The sequence below is a fragment of the Pelobates fuscus genome, chromosome 4 (assembly GCF_036172605.1).
Source record: "Pelobates fuscus isolate aPelFus1 chromosome 4, aPelFus1.pri, whole genome shotgun sequence".
NCBI lineage: Eukaryota > Metazoa > Chordata > Amphibia > Anura > Pelobatidae > Pelobates > Pelobates fuscus.
This window is the reverse complement of record NC_086320.1, coordinates 52,146,071-52,162,792: the sequence shown is the minus strand read 5'-3', so window position 1 is coordinate 52,162,792 and position 16,722 is coordinate 52,146,071. Positions and strand designations below refer to the sequence as shown.

The 16,722-nt window shown below is 40.5% G+C and overlaps 1 protein-coding gene across 3 annotated transcripts in view; it reads right to left on the bottom strand.

Annotated features, from left to right (window-relative positions):
- OXR1 (oxidation resistance 1) overlaps nt 1-16,722 on the bottom strand; it is a 520,724-nt gene that overhangs the window by 43,138 nt on the left and 460,864 nt on the right. For all 3 annotated transcript variants that reach the window (XM_063451172.1, XM_063451173.1, XM_063451177.1), the window contains 6 exons: nt 14,204-14,317; nt 13,185-13,337; nt 11,105-11,289; nt 9,590-10,374; nt 7,681-7,852; nt 3,851-4,013 (listed from right to left, as the gene is read on the bottom strand). In XM_063451172.1, coding sequence (XP_063307242.1) covers nt 3,851-4,013; nt 7,681-7,852; nt 9,590-10,374; nt 11,105-11,289; nt 13,185-13,337; nt 14,204-14,317 — 1,572 coding nt within the window. The remainder of the gene's footprint in view (nt 1-3,850; nt 4,014-7,680; nt 7,853-9,589; nt 10,375-11,104; nt 11,290-13,184; nt 13,338-14,203; nt 14,318-16,722) is intronic.

Sequence of the window (16,722 nt, the reverse complement as noted above, 5' to 3'; positions counted from 1 at the left end):
TAACGGTTCTCTGTGTTATTTGGGCTGGGGTGGGGGTCTCTGTCGGACTTCCCTCATCATTTGTTTTTTCCCCCCAGGGCGTGAGGCATGGATCGTGGGCCATTCGTTTGTCTTCTGGGCCGAGAGGAGGGCCGCATCTCGAGCGCAAGGCCAGCAGCTGGGTTTTCCGAGGGGCCAGTTGGCAGTTCGCTGGTTTGGGTATCGGGGTTTCTGCTGGGGGGATGTTTGTGGTAAACTGTTTGGGATGCTGGCGGCGGGATACGCGCCAGACTTACTGGTTCTGCATATTGGGGGTAATGACCTGGGTCTTACGCCGCAACGGCGGCTGGTGAAGTGGATGAAGCAGGACATCAATAAGTTGAGGGGCCTGCTTCCGGGGATCATGTTGGTGTGGTCAGAGATTGTCCCGAGGCGCCGGTGGCAGCACGCTCGGGATCCGTTAGCTATGGATAGGTGCAGGAAGAAGGTGAATAGCTTGATGGCAAGCTTTGTGCGGAAGGTTGGGGGCGTAGTAGTAAGGCACTCGGAGCTGGAGGAAGGGTTGCCAGGATACTACCGCTCGGATGGTGTTCACCTCTCGGAGGTTGGTTTGGACCTGCTCAACTTGGGTTGGCAGGATGGTATCCGGATGGCTCTGTTTCTTCGGGGTGGCGGAGCTCAGACAGCTTAAGGGGTCAAGGTCTGAGCTTGTGGCGGGACGGGGAGCCGAAGGAGAGAAAATAGGCTCCCCTGGATGAACGTGAGGTGGAATAACAGATTGTGGTCATCAGTGGTTGAGAGGTTTCGAGTCCTGGAGGTGACTCAGAACCTGGTGGGGCAGGGGTATCCGGGTATACCCCTGCCGTGGTTAATGGTTGGTTGGTACTTTGGAATGTTGGTGGATGTTATAAATATGTTATAAATATGTATAGGTGTTATTATATGGGGGTCATTGCCTTTTGTATGGTAGCCGAAGGAACAGGATGCCAGGGGGCGGAGTATGGGGGGCAATGACCCATGTTTAATATGTTAATTTATTATTGTTATTATTATTATTATTATTATTATTATAATTATTGGTTAATAAAGCTGTGGACAAATTTCCCCATAATACTTAGTGTCTGTGTGTTATTGGGTTAGGTTATGGGGGTGGTTTGTCCTGGATTCCGACTGCCCAAATGGCGACTATACACCTGTCATGTAGCCCCATGTAGCCAGAGCGCAGCTAAGCGGAAAAAGGCCTTGACAGGGGTTAGGAGGCGGGCTTAGGAGGAAGTAAGCAAGGGTTGGATTATGGGTAAGTAGGATGGGCTATTTAAATGAGCAGCCATCTTAGGTGAGTCATTCTAACTTTCTACCCGGTTGAGTTTGTCCCACCCACCCTCCCTTTGTTTGTTATGTGTTTATTTAACCCGTTTCTTTCACAGCGGCGGGACGGGGAGCCGAAGGAGAGAAAATAGGCTCCCCTGGATGAACGTGAGGTGGAATAACAGATTGTGGTCATCGGTGGTTGAGAGGTTTCGAGTCCTGGAGGTGACTCAGAACCTGGTGGGGCAGGGGTATCCGGGTATACCCCTGCCGTGGTTAATGGTTGGTTGGTACTTTGGAATGTTGGTGGATGTTATAAATATGTTATAAATATGTATAGGTGTTATTATATGGGGGTCATTGCCTTTTGTATGGTAGCCGAAGGAACAGGATGCCAGGGGGCGGAGTATGGGGGGCAATGACCCATGTTTAATATGTTAATTTATTATTGTTATTATTATTATTATTATTATTATAATTATTGGCTAATAAAGCTGTGGACAAATTTCCCCATAATACTTAGTGTCTGTGTGTTATTGGGTTAGGTTATGGGGGTGGTTTGTCCTGGATTCCGACTGCCCAAATGGCGACTATACACCTGTCATGCGCATTCAGTTCCCCTTCATTGCTGATGTCTGAGGAGGCGGAGCCAGTGCCAAGGGAGGTAAGTGTTTTTTTAACCCTTACAACACCGGAGTGAGAGGGGCTGTGGCTGAGGATACTACAGCATTAGAAATACAAAAGTGTACTCCTAACACTATAGTGTTCCTTTAAACCATAACTCCCACGATGCTTTGTCATCCAAAGGTTGGCAAAGCACCAAAGTAATTGTATTGTAGTTTCTCAACAGCAGGGCTTTTGTCTTTTGACCACTTGTGCCTAAGATAAGAGAGTCATTTAATTTGTTTTATTTTTATTTTAAAATGGTTTTATGTTCAATTCAGCATGTTAAACACAGAGAAACGCTTTGTTATGAATCATTAGGATGAAATTAAATTATCCCACCACTTAAGAAAATCAAATTAGTGAGCTAAATGTCTGTAAAGGGATTCCTTTTCACATAACTTAGTTGAAATACAATATGATTTATACATAAGTGATCTCTCACTAGATGTAAACCTTAGGAATAGGGTCCATCTTGAAAAAAAAATAGGTATTATTTCAAAGTGTTGGAGGGGCTCTTCAAAAATTCAAAAAAGGCTCAAAACCACAATTCTGTGATTTTTAGTATGATTTAAGTTCATTAAAAAAAAGCAATATATTTACTATTATTTATATAGCGCAAACATATTCCGCAGCTCTGCACAATAAGTAAAACAAAACCAGTAATTCTAATAAAACAAGTTTGACATACAGAAAGATTAGAATGCCCTGCCCAAATGAGCGTATAATCTAAAAGACACAGTAGGGATTCTGTACATGGAGCAAACAGCAGGAGCATTCCCTTGGATCCTATGGTGATTGCTCTCACACTGCTTCTCATACCCAGTGTTCAGAATATTTATATAATAATGTGACAAGAATGTCACCCTGTAATTGATATATTTTCCAGTGAGTTTCAGACCACCATTTCCTTGGCAACCATCTCTCAAACATAGCTGAGGGCACTAAACAGCTGTTTATCTCATAGATTTAAGTCGGTTCTAGAAGCATTTAAACACCCCATTCTGCGGTTCCATTTTACAACCAACTAATATGATTCCGGGCTAGCTTACCATATATGGCAGGTGTCAATGTTGAACACTGACTGTGAAAGTAAAGCAGTACTTCTTAATTCACATCTATTATGGCCTATTTAAGGTTCATTATAACCAGCTATTCTAAAGTTCCCAGCTATGGGGATCATTAAATAAAATCATAATGTAGTTAACTGTGGGGGTGACAATTACTCGCAACATAACAACCAGGGCCTCTGCCCAAATTATAATACAGATTACCTTTTTGCAGATTTACATGCGCGCACGCACTCAACACACACACACACTTTGTCCAACTACCAACCTTTTAGTCATCTAATGGGACAGCTTTAGCACAGGATAGGAATTGATTATTAAGAATTAAAAACAAATGCAACAAAATGCTAGTTATTCTGGAGCATTTAGGAATGATAATTGAATAACTTACAAATGTATCATAACATTAGACACATGTGACGTAATTCACAGCTATGGAAGACACTAAACATAAATATACAAATCATATTAACAGTATATTTGGGATTGAGCAGCAAACACTAGGGGATGCACATTTCTAATGTATAGCATAGCTGAGATGTAAGCCTAGACATTCAAAAATGTATTTTTTTTTTAAAAAAAAATAAAGCTACATACTATCAATTTGGCCAAGACAATGCATCGGCATAATTCCATTGTTAGAATAATATAACTAATAAATTGTCCAGGCCTAAAGCAGTTCTGTGGGTGTCCGATTGCGGATTAATGTATTCTCTTTTTGACATTCTTTGGGTTAAAATAAAGTTTGGTTTCCCTGGCGTTGTCTGTTTAGTCGGAATTACAATTTCTCAAATATAATAAACAGATAAATAAACCATGTTATTCCCTACCTCCCATAATCTTGCAGCTGAATCGTTTGTAGAGCATTCTGAACTTTCAGGTTCTTCATTCTTTTTAACAACTACAAACCCTGGCTCTCTTGAGGATTCCCCAAGTTCTTCAGCATAAAGTTCTGGACTCCACTGAATGAAAAATGAGTACAGGTGATCAGTCCTAAAATGAGGGGAGAGGACAATGTTAATTCTCTTGGCATTCTCTCCAGCAGCTTGATTAACAATTTCAATACTCAGAAACAATAAGTGTTTAAAGAGTAATTGTGGGCCAAAGTTGGTGATGTAATCTCCATGGAAAACAATGCAATGCCCACACAGAGTGCTTTTTTTTGCCCCAAAATTGCTCTTCAGTCTAACTAAAAAAATAAAAAATAAAAATTCTAGGTTAAATAATATCCACCAAAAAAACTGATATTGTGGACCATGTCAACTACAAAGTTAGTGTAATAATATACGGTAAGTCTTACACCGTTGGAAATACAATTCGGTATCAAATTGTATGTGAGACTAAAATTAGGTACCAAATTGTACATATATTTCTTTATATAAATAAAATTATAACTCTTTTGCATATCTTAAATACCACCCCACAGTCCCAATTTAACATGATGGTAAAAAAAGCAAGGAATAAGATGCAGACTGTAAAACAAAATGTTGGTCATTTTTAAGTAATGATCATAACCACGAGGATAACATTGAGGGATACATTGTGCTGTGGGATGCAATCTGTAAATGTGAGTGAAAAGAGGTCTATGAGTGAGAGAGGAGTTAAGTTTCATTTTTGAGCGCTCTGTATTTTTACCTCCCTTCATTTGGCAATTTTGTTTAAGAAACAATAAAGTTTGTGTTTTGGAATTATGATGGAGTGATTATCTCCTGTTCCTTCCTCTTGTATGTAATGGAGTATCTAATGGAGCATCCCAAGCAGGGCAAATTAAAAAAGACTGCGTTAGGAGCAAAGGCGGAGCGGAAGATGTCCCGGAGATGAGTAACATGAAGAGCAGCACCAGTGAAACTGGCACGGAGGAAACGTGCGTAAGTCTCTAGATTTTACAACTGAATACACCATGTATCTTTGTGATATATGGTGTATTCAATTTGTATGGGAGAAATTTCATGTAAGTGAAAGTTTGCATGACAGATTCACTTTAAAGTTTATATACATTCCTATAGACCTGCAATCCCAACATTAAAAGGATAATAGTTTGTCAAGAAAAGATGTTAGAATTTTTTTTTTTAAATTAACATTTAGGATGCAACTACTAATAATGCACTTTAGTCTGTACGTATGTAATTTGGGATGCTCTAGAGTTATCATTTTCTAAGGCTGACAGCGCATATTTAATCAAATTAAAATGACAAGTTACCAAGATATTTTATTCTAGTACAAAAGACTTTCTGATCTCAAACGTAGGCATGGAATCATGTGGTCAGTTAAATGAAGATAGGATCTATTATTCAGAAAACAGTCAGAGATGAAACCTAGGTACAAATTGTGATAACAAGCACGCTGCATTTGATTTTACATAGCCAGATTAAAAAGGGACAATCTAAACACCAAAAGCACTGTCTTAATGAAGCAATTTTGGGGTACAGGTTAGCTCTGCAGCTTTGTATATAAAGGAAAAACCAAAAAAAAAAAACCAACACAACACAGGTTTCTGAGAAAGAGCACCGCTTACATTTTGCATTGCTCACATGTACTACTGGCTTCAGACAGACACTAAAATAAATCTATATGCAAAGTCTATGAACTCCAAATGATGTGTGCGCCCTATGCTTTACTATGAAGCACTGCATTCAGTGCTTCTCAAAAAAACTAAACAAAAACACCCACAATGGTAGCAGTGAGTTGAGGTAACTGACTTGCATGTGCCATGTGTCTTCAATGCTTCTCAATGAAGAGTCATCAGTCTTTACTGGAGGAGGTAGAGGTAAGTTTAAAAGGATTTTTAATAAAATAAAAATGGGCCCAATTCAGATTAAACTACAAGCACCATGACCAATTCAGGTTATCGGGAGTTTAGATGTGCAGAATTTCACTGTGAAACACTGCACATACAGAATTTATAGCCATGGCTGCCAGAGTTATTCAGCGTATAACTCCGGCAGTGTCATAGGGGCGTACTTAGCCAGCACATACCAACACACTTTTTCATGTTAATTAAATGAGTGGTCCCTTAAAGCAGTTCTGCCATTCTTTGAATTTCTATTATTTGTAACTAAATCTATGTTTGAATGTTTTTTGTTTCAAAATGTGACTTATTTCTAACATACATGATACTAGTATGGATCTATGATACTAGCCAGTTTGAAAAGTTAATCACCGCTGTAAACCTGGTCCTGCATATGATCTCTGAAAATGTAAATTATTTGAATGAAGAAAAAATAAAATGACAATCTAGATTCACTGTTAGAATTAATGTAAATGAACCAAAACATGAAAAACAAACAATCTTTAGGAAACACGTTGATCTCAAACCATCATCCTTTAAATAAGAATCATGTGCATTACAATTCAACCTTCATTAGAAAACTTAGGTCTGAAGTCTAAACAAACCAGTACCATGGCAAGAAAACTATTGAATTTCAATACAACAAGCAGGGTATAAAATTCTTCAATAAATAATGACTAAGAATTCAAAAGTAGAACTATTGGCTCAGTCAGGTATCACTGATTACTACAATATGTAGCATTTGTTATTCCTGTGTTACCATCATGACACAGACAAGGATTGTAATAGATGATTTTTTGTGTATGTGTATATAGACACGCACATATATATACATAAATAAACCAAAAGAAAGTTCTCACTGGATGTTTCAACCACATTCAAATACTTATTGTGAGTACAGTCACATTACATCACAGTTTCAGTCTGTAAAGCCATGGTTTCGTATGGAATGGTACATAAACAATCTTCTAATTTATGTAATATTTACAGTGTGGGACTCTCTCAGTGTGGGATAACTTATGCGGGGTCACTTATTTTTACAATTCTTTGAATAAGTGATGAATGGGTGTGTTAAGGTTTGTTCTTCACCTATGTGTTTTTGCACCATTAGATTTGACTCGGTATCACTGCTCCTGGGTGATTACTTTGGGCTAATTGGTTCGAACTGGTAACGTGATTTTTGAATCTAGGGTTTTTAAGGGTGTTTGTAGTTAGTAACAGTTATGACGTACACCTACAAACAAAGATTTTGATATGCTTTTGCATGTTTGCTTCAGAACTAATTATTAATGGGATGGTGAACAGTTAAAGAAAATCTCCTTAAATGGTTACTTCAACAATCATAACCACTACAGCCTGCGGGGTGAATATGATGTTAGGAGTAACCTAGCACTGTTCCCTGGTAATGGGGCAAACTGGTTTTAAATGGTTTTCCCTCTTACATGGTCCTGCCAGGGGTGGGAGGGTCCTCGGAAACAGGGTTTACAACATCCGGCTCCTGCAGATTTGTAGAAGAAATATGCTGAACCTGCCACTCAGTTGACTGTTTCAACATTTGCACAGAATTGAACCAATGCATAATGTAAGAATTATGTGAATCCAGTGACCTTGTGCCATATTATCTCTTCAAAGTTTTGAGTTAGCAGGACCTGTGGTCTGAAAGTTGGGAGGATTATGGGCAAGCACATGCATTAGGAAAATAACATTTATTTGTAGTTTTGTTGTAACATATGGTTGTACAAAAAATGTGCTACCTACCGAAGCCATAGAAATGAACTTTAAAAAAAATAAAATTACAAAGAATACCATAATGCATTTGATTTATGTTTTCATAGCAGGATTAATTATGCCTTTAAGGAAATACTAGCTTACCTTTCATAAGGAACAGCAAACCAGTATTCAAGTTTGTCTCTCTGGGCATACTGCTGCATGGATGCACTTGCTTGGGACACAAAGGTTTTCCTCATTGGTTTTCCAACCCGTAAGCATAAATACTTATGAGATCGATGTCGTCTCTTTTCTTTGGCAACAGATGAACTAACTCCTGAGGGTGGTGGTAGCCAAAAACCAAACATGAAATGGTTTGTTACAACAAACAAACAATCACACCAATACAAATCTGAATTACACAGATAAAGAATCTTGTGTTTATTAATACCATTATAAAAATTTCCTCTGGCTCCACATTTGTTCCCCTTTTTGTTGTACTCTCTGGAATGTTCAGTCTGACTGTAGCATTGCAAAAGTTTTATTTATGACTTCTTGATCTCCAACTTCCTCTAGCTACTGGCCCTTTTTTGGTCCATGCCTTTCCCCATTTTCACCCTCTCACTATGGTTATTCACCGCCCTCTTGGCCACAAGGGATCCTTCTTGGAGCACCTCTCATCATGGCTCACTCACGTCCTGTCCTCTGGCACTCACTCTGTTATTCTTTTAGATTTTAACATCTCTATAGATGAACGGACTACCTCGGTGGACACAAAATTCTTCTCTATGACTGCACCCATAGGACTGAAAGTCCAATTTCCCTACCCATCAAGTTAACACTTTAGACTTTATCTTCTCCAACCTTTGTTCTATCACTAACACACCTCAAACTCTCTCTGATCACCACCTTCAAAGCTGCAATCTAATCTTGTACCAAACCACTCGCACCTAGACTCTACACTAACCTGAACTCCCTCGACCTGCAGCAGCTTTCTATCGACATTCCACCTCTCCTCTCACTGACCACAATTACCCTTCTTCTATGGCAACTACCCTAGATAGTGTGTGCTGAATCACTGCACACCCTTTCAATCAAAGTAAACGCCAACCCTGGCATATAAAAAAAAATACCAGATCTCTCCAAAGGCACTCAAAGGTGGCAGAACGTTACTACAGGACGTTTCTTAGTTGGGCTGAATACTCGCAATTTAAATTGTGTTACTAATGAACCCATCATCATCTCCCCCATCTACTCATCTCACTGCTACCAATTTTGCATCCTATTTCACAGAAAAGATCGACAACATCCAAAAAGAAAATAGACGTGTTCACTTTTCCCCCTCAACTACCTGACTCTTTGCCCGGACTCCTCCTCTACACTATTTATGAAGAGGAGCTTTCAATACTCTGCCTGTCTTCCCCCTTGATCCTATTCATTCATACCTTAGCCAATCTCTTTGATCTGTGAATGTCCCATCCTTAACTAAAATCTTCAATCTCAGGCATTTCCCCCTTATGATTAAAACATGCACTGAACATGCCCATGCTAAAAAAGCCTTCTCTTGACCCTAATGCTTAGCCTTAGTACCGTCCTCTTTCCTTCCCTTTGCCTCCAAGCTCCTTGAAAGACTTGTTTATTCGCTACTCATGGACCATCTGAACACCACTTCATTACTCCATCTGCTACAGTCCAGTTTCTGATCCCAACATTCCACAGCCCTAACCAAGGTGACCAATGAATAAATTAATGGCTAAATCTTTTTCAACACTGAGCCCCTCTACAGTCCATGATGAATGCCTATGCCAGACTTGTCTACCTCCCTTTGTGTATTTGTCCTTCATTCCTTTTGTAAGCTGTTTGGGCCAGGCCCTCTTCACCTACTGTTCCCATATGCCAAGCATGTTTATTTAGAAGTAAATGTTTTATCTTGTTTACCTATTTTATAGTGCTGCAGATTATGTTGGCGCTACATAAATAATTGTAATGAATCGTTATTAAGGTGAGTACAGGGCACACATAGAAGGCAAAAACATCAGAATGAAGAGACATTGTGCAAATTGATTATTCTTACCCTCACTGTGCATCTCTGTGACGGATATTTGATGTTTGGTATCTTTTTGGGTGGCATGCTGCATGTCTTCCCTTTGTTGCTTGGCTTGTTGCATAGTGAGGTTTTTCCACAGCTTGCGCAGCTCCTCCACTTCAGTTTCTGAGTCTCCTACTGACTTCACAGGCGGCTCGTCCACACCAGATTCCATTGTATGGCTTTCTGTGCTTCCTCCATCTCTAGAAAGGTTTTTGGCCCTAGTATTGGATTGGTGAATGTTCTGTGCACTCTCTCCCTCATTACAGTTGGCGTGGGAATCATCCTTATCATCTAGGCCTTCATTGGTTTGTGTCAGTACTGTAACTGGTTCAGTAAGCTCCTCATCTAATCCTTCGTCCAGCTTGAAAGAACCTTCACTCTTTTCTAAGTCGTTGGCATTAGTAACAATTCCACTGTCATTACCAGAAGGATCCACATGGTCTTTTACACCAAGTAAAGCCTCAGCAGAGTCTGAAAGGTTAGCTGAACAACATTCCACTATAGTTTGGTTTATTGTTTGAACAGACTCTGAAGATGCCCCAGATGATTTGTCCTGTCTAAATTCATCGGAGGAAAGAAGTTCCTCTCGGATTGGAGAAAGCTCGGATTCTGTAAACACATCCTCAGAAAGAGACTCCTCTGTGCTCCGTGGGGCAGTACTGGCACTGTCGTTTCCTGCATCCCACATTTTTGCATCCAAGTCATTTGTATTTCCTTGTGAGGTTTTCTTAAAGTTGTAGAATTCTCTCATACAGGTCAGTTCAAGATCTCTAAAAAAAAAAAAAAAAATGTTTGTTCAATTAAAGGATATACACAATGGGACAATATACACATTTTTAGATGATATATTTTTGATGACTAGCATAAAAATGCCAACACAAACTATAAATACATCGTAGGCAAAAGTAAAAATAGAGGATAGAAAGGAAAGAAGTCAGTAAATTAAGCCTGGCTAAAAAGATTTTTAGATTACATTTTTATACTAAAATACCGCCATTTGACAAATAAAGGAACACTATAGCTTTAGTAATACCATTAAGGTGACCGCCAAGGTTAAAAGGGTGAATTTACTTGCCTTTTCTCTCTCGCAGCACTGGTCGCTGATGTGCAGCTCCACCTCTTTGGCGGAGATCAACGATCTCAGTTAAAGGTTAACTATAGTGCCAGGAAAACAAACTTGGGGACGTTGGACAAAAAAAAAGAAAAAAAAAAGAATTGATCTATTGAATCTATGTTCGTTTGAAGGTTCTAGTGGATGTCTGAATGACGGCCACTGGAGGCAGGGGTACACAAAATGTAAATTGTGCTGTTCCCCAGAATTACCAGCAACTATGCCCCAAAATCACTTAATTAAGATTACGTTGTTTTTTTGGCACGTAGACTGTCCCTTTAACTAAAATACGGTTTGATGTTTAGAAGTATTTAGCACTACTATGAATCCAAATTCATCAGACAACAGTGGAAACAGGATGTGTTTATATATATTTGAAATGGTCTTACACAGGGATTGAATCCTTTAGTTTGCTATTGACTATTTCTTTGTACATGGCTGCTGAAGTCACTTCCTCCATCGGACACATAATGCCATACTCCTCACAGCCATTTTCTTGCACTAATGGATCGGTCTTATGAGGATCAAACATGATATTATTTGGCGTCACAAGCAGAACCCCACTGACTGTTCCCTGTAAGAAAATGGGACAGAAAACATATGTATGTATTTAAGGAATGGAAACAATTTATTTGCAAATACATTTAGAAAGTGTTTGAGCTCAGAGCAACTCCAAATATAAAGGACATTAATATTACACTTGTCAATTTGTTGTTCTTAAAAATATGTTTAATTTTAATTGACAGAATTGCCACATTCATGCTTTTTTTTTTTTTTTAATACACTCCATACACCATAACCACTACAACATGCTGTAGTGATCAAGGTGCCAGGAGTTCCTGCTCGCCGTCAACTGGTAATATGTCAAACTGCTTAGTATTATTCTGACAGTTACCTGTATGAGCTGGGCACTTCATGCTTCTTCCTGTCTGAGCTAGTTTGTTAAGGTGAAAGTATAAACTCCCACTTTAACCACACAAGCCATACCTGTTGACTCTCACAGTTAATAAATAGTGTGGAGGTTCAGCTTTATCAGATGAACTCAGACTGAAGGTACTGCAGATACCCGACACAGCAAGGTAAGTGTAAACCCATTTCTAAAATATACGATAAATTGCAAGCAGACAGTTCTTGGGGACTCCTGGCACCATAACTACCACATATTATTACGTTTGACACTGGTCAGTATGGTAACACAGATAGTATTACTTTAACAAATACCTCCGAAGCAAGGAATGAGGCATACCAAAATTAGGGCACAATGCTGATTTGGCCCATTATGTTCACAGAAGAATTAGCAAAGATATGTACGTGAGATATTGACATAATCATGAGATGCAGCAGAGAGCAGTCCTTTGAAGAAGTAGAACACACACTACCTGTAAAATTTACCATTAAAACTCAATATGTAAAAAAAAGTTTTACTGCTAAAATTTGCAGACACTCAAGAAGAAAAAGCCAAGTGAAAAGACTCACATGGTTATAAACTAAAGCTAGGATCCAAAGTGAATTTCAAATTTAAAGCAATAGTAGCCAAACTAAAAACATAGCGGGATTTTTCCTTGATCTTAAATTTGAAATTCACTTTGATTTCTCATGTTGGTAAATAACCTTGAAAATCTCCCACATTAAATAGTACGTAAGAATCATTAATGTTCCAAAAGAGTTCTACATGTTCTTTTTGTGTGTTCAAAATATTAGTATACTGCTCAGCCAGTTACAGAATTGAATGATAAGATCTACAAAGCAACTTGCATTAGAAGCAGAGAACATCCAGGGGGACCTATAGTAAGGATATTTGTAGTTGACCGTCTGCAACCAGGTTGTGAATTAAAAGCAAAAAGTGTAGGGACTGAGCTGTGTGCATACATGGATTAGGATGTTTTTTCCTGGCATGAAAAGGCCTATGGAGAAAGGCTTATGGTGCAGTATTCTGCAAAACATTTTTGGTGCATGCAAAAAATAAATAAATATATATATAAAAAAAAACAAAAAACAGCACTTAAATTAGGCCAAAAAAAAATCTGTTTGTGCCTAGAGTGTCCCTTTAATGTTAATACTATATGTAGAATATCAGGCAAATACCCTATTAAAACAAGTATATAAGCACTTTTTTTTTCTTTTAATTGAACACATAGCAAATGTGACAAAGCATTAACATTTTCTACAATCCCACACAAAGAACAATCAAGACATACAAGTAACTGAGACATTGCAAATTTAACTTCTAACAAGTGAAGATTGTGGAGGGACCTGCAGGGGAAAAACACATTGAAGTAACAAATGTATGATAAATTTTGAGAGGCTGTGCAACCCAGCCGAAATTAACCTTTTCAGCTGTAGTTCAGAATGGTGGTAAAAATGCAGCTCTTTGCTCATTCACTGCAATACACACAGATAAAAAGAAAGGTTAATAAAAAAAGGACATAAGATTGGGTGATTCACTGGAAACAGGGCAATAAAACACACCTTTCCATCTGTTATGTATTTGCAATTGATTTTTAGAAACTTCTCCGTGAATGCCTCCTCTTCCTCAGACGTAGAGGACACAACTCTGGATGGACGAATTGCAGCATAAGCAGGAGAGGAAGTGGATTCTTTGTGGGGAATGTGATCAGGGCCCTGAAATAGTAAAACTCCGTTACTAAAACGTAGATTATATTAAGCAAACCACACACATTCAAATGGCTAAAAATTTACAATATTTTACAGAAAATAAGTTTTTCCAAAAGCTGTAACCGAACTTCAGATAAACACTTAACCCCTTAAGGTCACAGGACATGTGTGACATGTCATGATTCCCTTTTATTCCAGAAGTTTGGTCCTTAAGGGGTTAAAGGGACACTGTAGGTCTGGGTACATTATCCCATGTCCCTTAACATTACAGTGGTAATTATGGCAGTTTCTAGAGGTGGAGTTAACCCCCAGAGGTACCAATAATTACCTCTGGGGGTTAACTCCACCTCTAGTGGCCGCCTACTAGAGGGACATCTGTAATCGAAACGGACCTCTGGTCCGTTATCTGACGCTTGATGTCCTCACACTCTGCATGAGGATCTCCAGCGTCAGTTTTTTTCCCCCTGACTCAGCACCAAGGGTCACTGGCGCTGGATTCAGGCAAGTGACCGAAGGGGTTCTAACACCTTCAGCCCCGTGGGTGGGGGGCACTGTAGGATTCTACAATGCCAGGAAAACGGGTTTGTTTTCCTGGCACTACAGGAACCCTTTAAAAAAAAAAAAACACTATAGGCACCTAGAAGACTTTAGCTAGGGATCGTTAGGCGACTTTTGGTCGCTTGTTGGACGTCCTCACAACGTTTTTCCCGTCACTATAGTTTCCCACATATACACACATAAGAAAATCTGTGCTAATGCCAAGCCTTTGACACCTGAAAATGTTATATAAGACAGGCCCTCTCGATGTATACAAGTTGTAAAAGTAGACTGTTTAAAACGTTACACAATATTTTCAGAAAAGGCATACTTACTGTGCTCTTCTCAAATTCAACTTCTGAAGATGTTGGTGATAAAGGGCTTATAGGACTTAGAGAAGGGGAGCTCTCCACGCTAGAAATGTAGTCTGGGTCTGGTACATACAAAAGCTAAAAAAACAGAAAAGCATATACCTTAATTTAAAAATGTATATTACAATGAGATGGACGATAGATTTACACATGATAGGTAATTATAAATAAAGGAACACTATAGGGACAGGAATACAAACATGTATTCCTATAGTGTTAAAAAACACCATCTAGCTCCTCTGGCCCCAGGGCCGGATTAACATAGGGGCTGATGGAGCTGCAGCTCCAGGCCCAGGCCCATGGAATAGGCCCATTGGTTTTAAAAAAAAAAAAAAAGAAAAATTTTTTTTTTTTACATTTTTTTTTTTTTTTACACACTACTCCTAGGGTTGCCAGGTATTTCTCATGTATTTGTTAGGGTTGCCAGGTATTTCTCAGAAGTATTTCTCAGGTATTTGAGGCTGCCTAGCCGGTGCCGGTATTGCAGTAATACCGGCAATACAAATGTCTGTCTCAGTATAAACATAGTTTATTCTGCAATACCAGCGCCGGCCAGTAGGGGTCGCTGTTTGTGTGGAGAGAGGCAGTGATAAGAAGTTACGGCATCTCCCTCCCTGCATCTCTCTACTCACTGATCCGCGGGGACCAGTTCTGCACAGAGAGTCCAGACAGCAGCTCTGAGACATGGGGACGCTGAGACATTGGGACACTGGGTAACATGGGGACCCTGAGCATGGACGTCCGCAGGAATTTTTCCGGGGGGGAGGGGGGACATAATTGTAATGACATCCATGCTTGGCCCCTTTTTGACAGTGTCATGAAAGGGAAGGAGCATAGTCATTTTCACATAAAGCCAGGGTGAATAGCGTTTTCACAACTATGGTGTCAGGAATATATGTTTGTATTCCTTACACTATAGTGTTCCTTTCATCAAATTACAGGAACATTCTGGTCACCATAACAACTTTATCTAAATGAAAATGATGTGATGCAAGGAGGCCCCTGGGTGCTCTTTCTTTGAAGGGGTTAAACCGCTCTCAAATGGTTTACCCCCAAAGGCTTCCTTCAGCTCCAGATCTCCAGGTCGCTCAGTGGTATTCAACTTCTGAAATAGAGTGTCAGGAAGTGCAGATTGACGTCAGGCATGGGTGCTGCAGATTGGCTAGAGTGGTCAGCTGACCCTCTAAGCCAATCGCTAGTTCCCGATTCATAAAAATGTTTTACATTTTTATGAATGGGGAGCTACTGATTGGCTTAGAGTGCTAGCTGACCCATCTAGCCAATCAGCGGCACCCCTACCCAGCGGCCCTCTGTGTTTCCTGACACTCAGTAAATAAAAGTGAACACATTAACACTGATATTGTTTGTTTTTACCTGGGGAGATGAGAAGGTCCAAAGTTTCCCTGCCAGGCCCAGGTACCAACGCCTAATGATGTGGTGTCCAGAATGAAGTGCTCCAATCTCATTTTCTTCTCCTTCATTTGACACAGTCTTCTTTGCCTTCTGAGGCTCCTTCTGCTCCTTTACCTTTCTGCTACTTTCTGCTTATTTTGCGCCCTTCTGCTCTCTTTCTGATCCCTTTCTGCTCTCTTTCTGATCCCTTTCTGCTCCTTGATGGCCCTTCCTGCTTCTTGATGGCCCTTCCTGCTTCTTGCATACCCTTCCTGCTTCTTACTGCCCTTCCTGCTTCTTTCTGCCCCTTCCAGCTTCTTGCAGCCCCTTGCTGATCCTTTCTGTTCCTTCTGATTCTTCCTGCCCCTTCCTGCTCCTTGCTGCCCCTTCCTGCTCCTTGCAGACCCTCCCTGCTCCCTCTTCCTACTCCTTGCTGCCTCTTCCTACTCCTTGCTGCCCCTTCCTACTCCTTGCTGCCCCTTCCTGCTCCTTGCTGCCCCTTCCTGCTCCTTGCTGTCCCTTCCTGCTCCTTGCTGTCCCTTCCTGCTCCTTGCTGCCCCTTCCTGCTCCTTGCTGCCTCTTCCTACTCCTTGCTGCCTCTTCCTACTCCTTGCTGACCCCTCTTGCTCCTTGCAGACCCTTCCTACTCCTTGCAGACCGTCCCTACCCGTTCCTGCTGCCCCTTCCTATTCCTTGCTGACCCCTCCTGCCTCTTGCAGACCCTTTCTGCTCCTTGCTGACCCCTCCTGCTCCTTGCTGCTCCTTCTACTTTACCCTCCTGTTCCTTGAAAACCTTTCGACCCCTTCCTGCTTCTTGCTGCCCCTTTCTATTCCTTGCTGGCCCCTCCTGCCCCTTGCAGAACCTTTCTGCTCCTTCTACTTTACCTTCCTCTATGCGGTCTCCCCCACCCCCCATCCCTCACTTACCTGCTCTGTAGGCTGCCTCTGTGCTGCTCCCCTGCGGTTTCAGTCATGAGAGAGAGGCAGGGATAAGCTGTAGCTTCCTGCCTTTCTCCATTCACAGCGCCACCTACTGGCCAGCGCTGGTATTGCACTGTATTCTCACACTAAAACGAAAAATAGCAGCACAA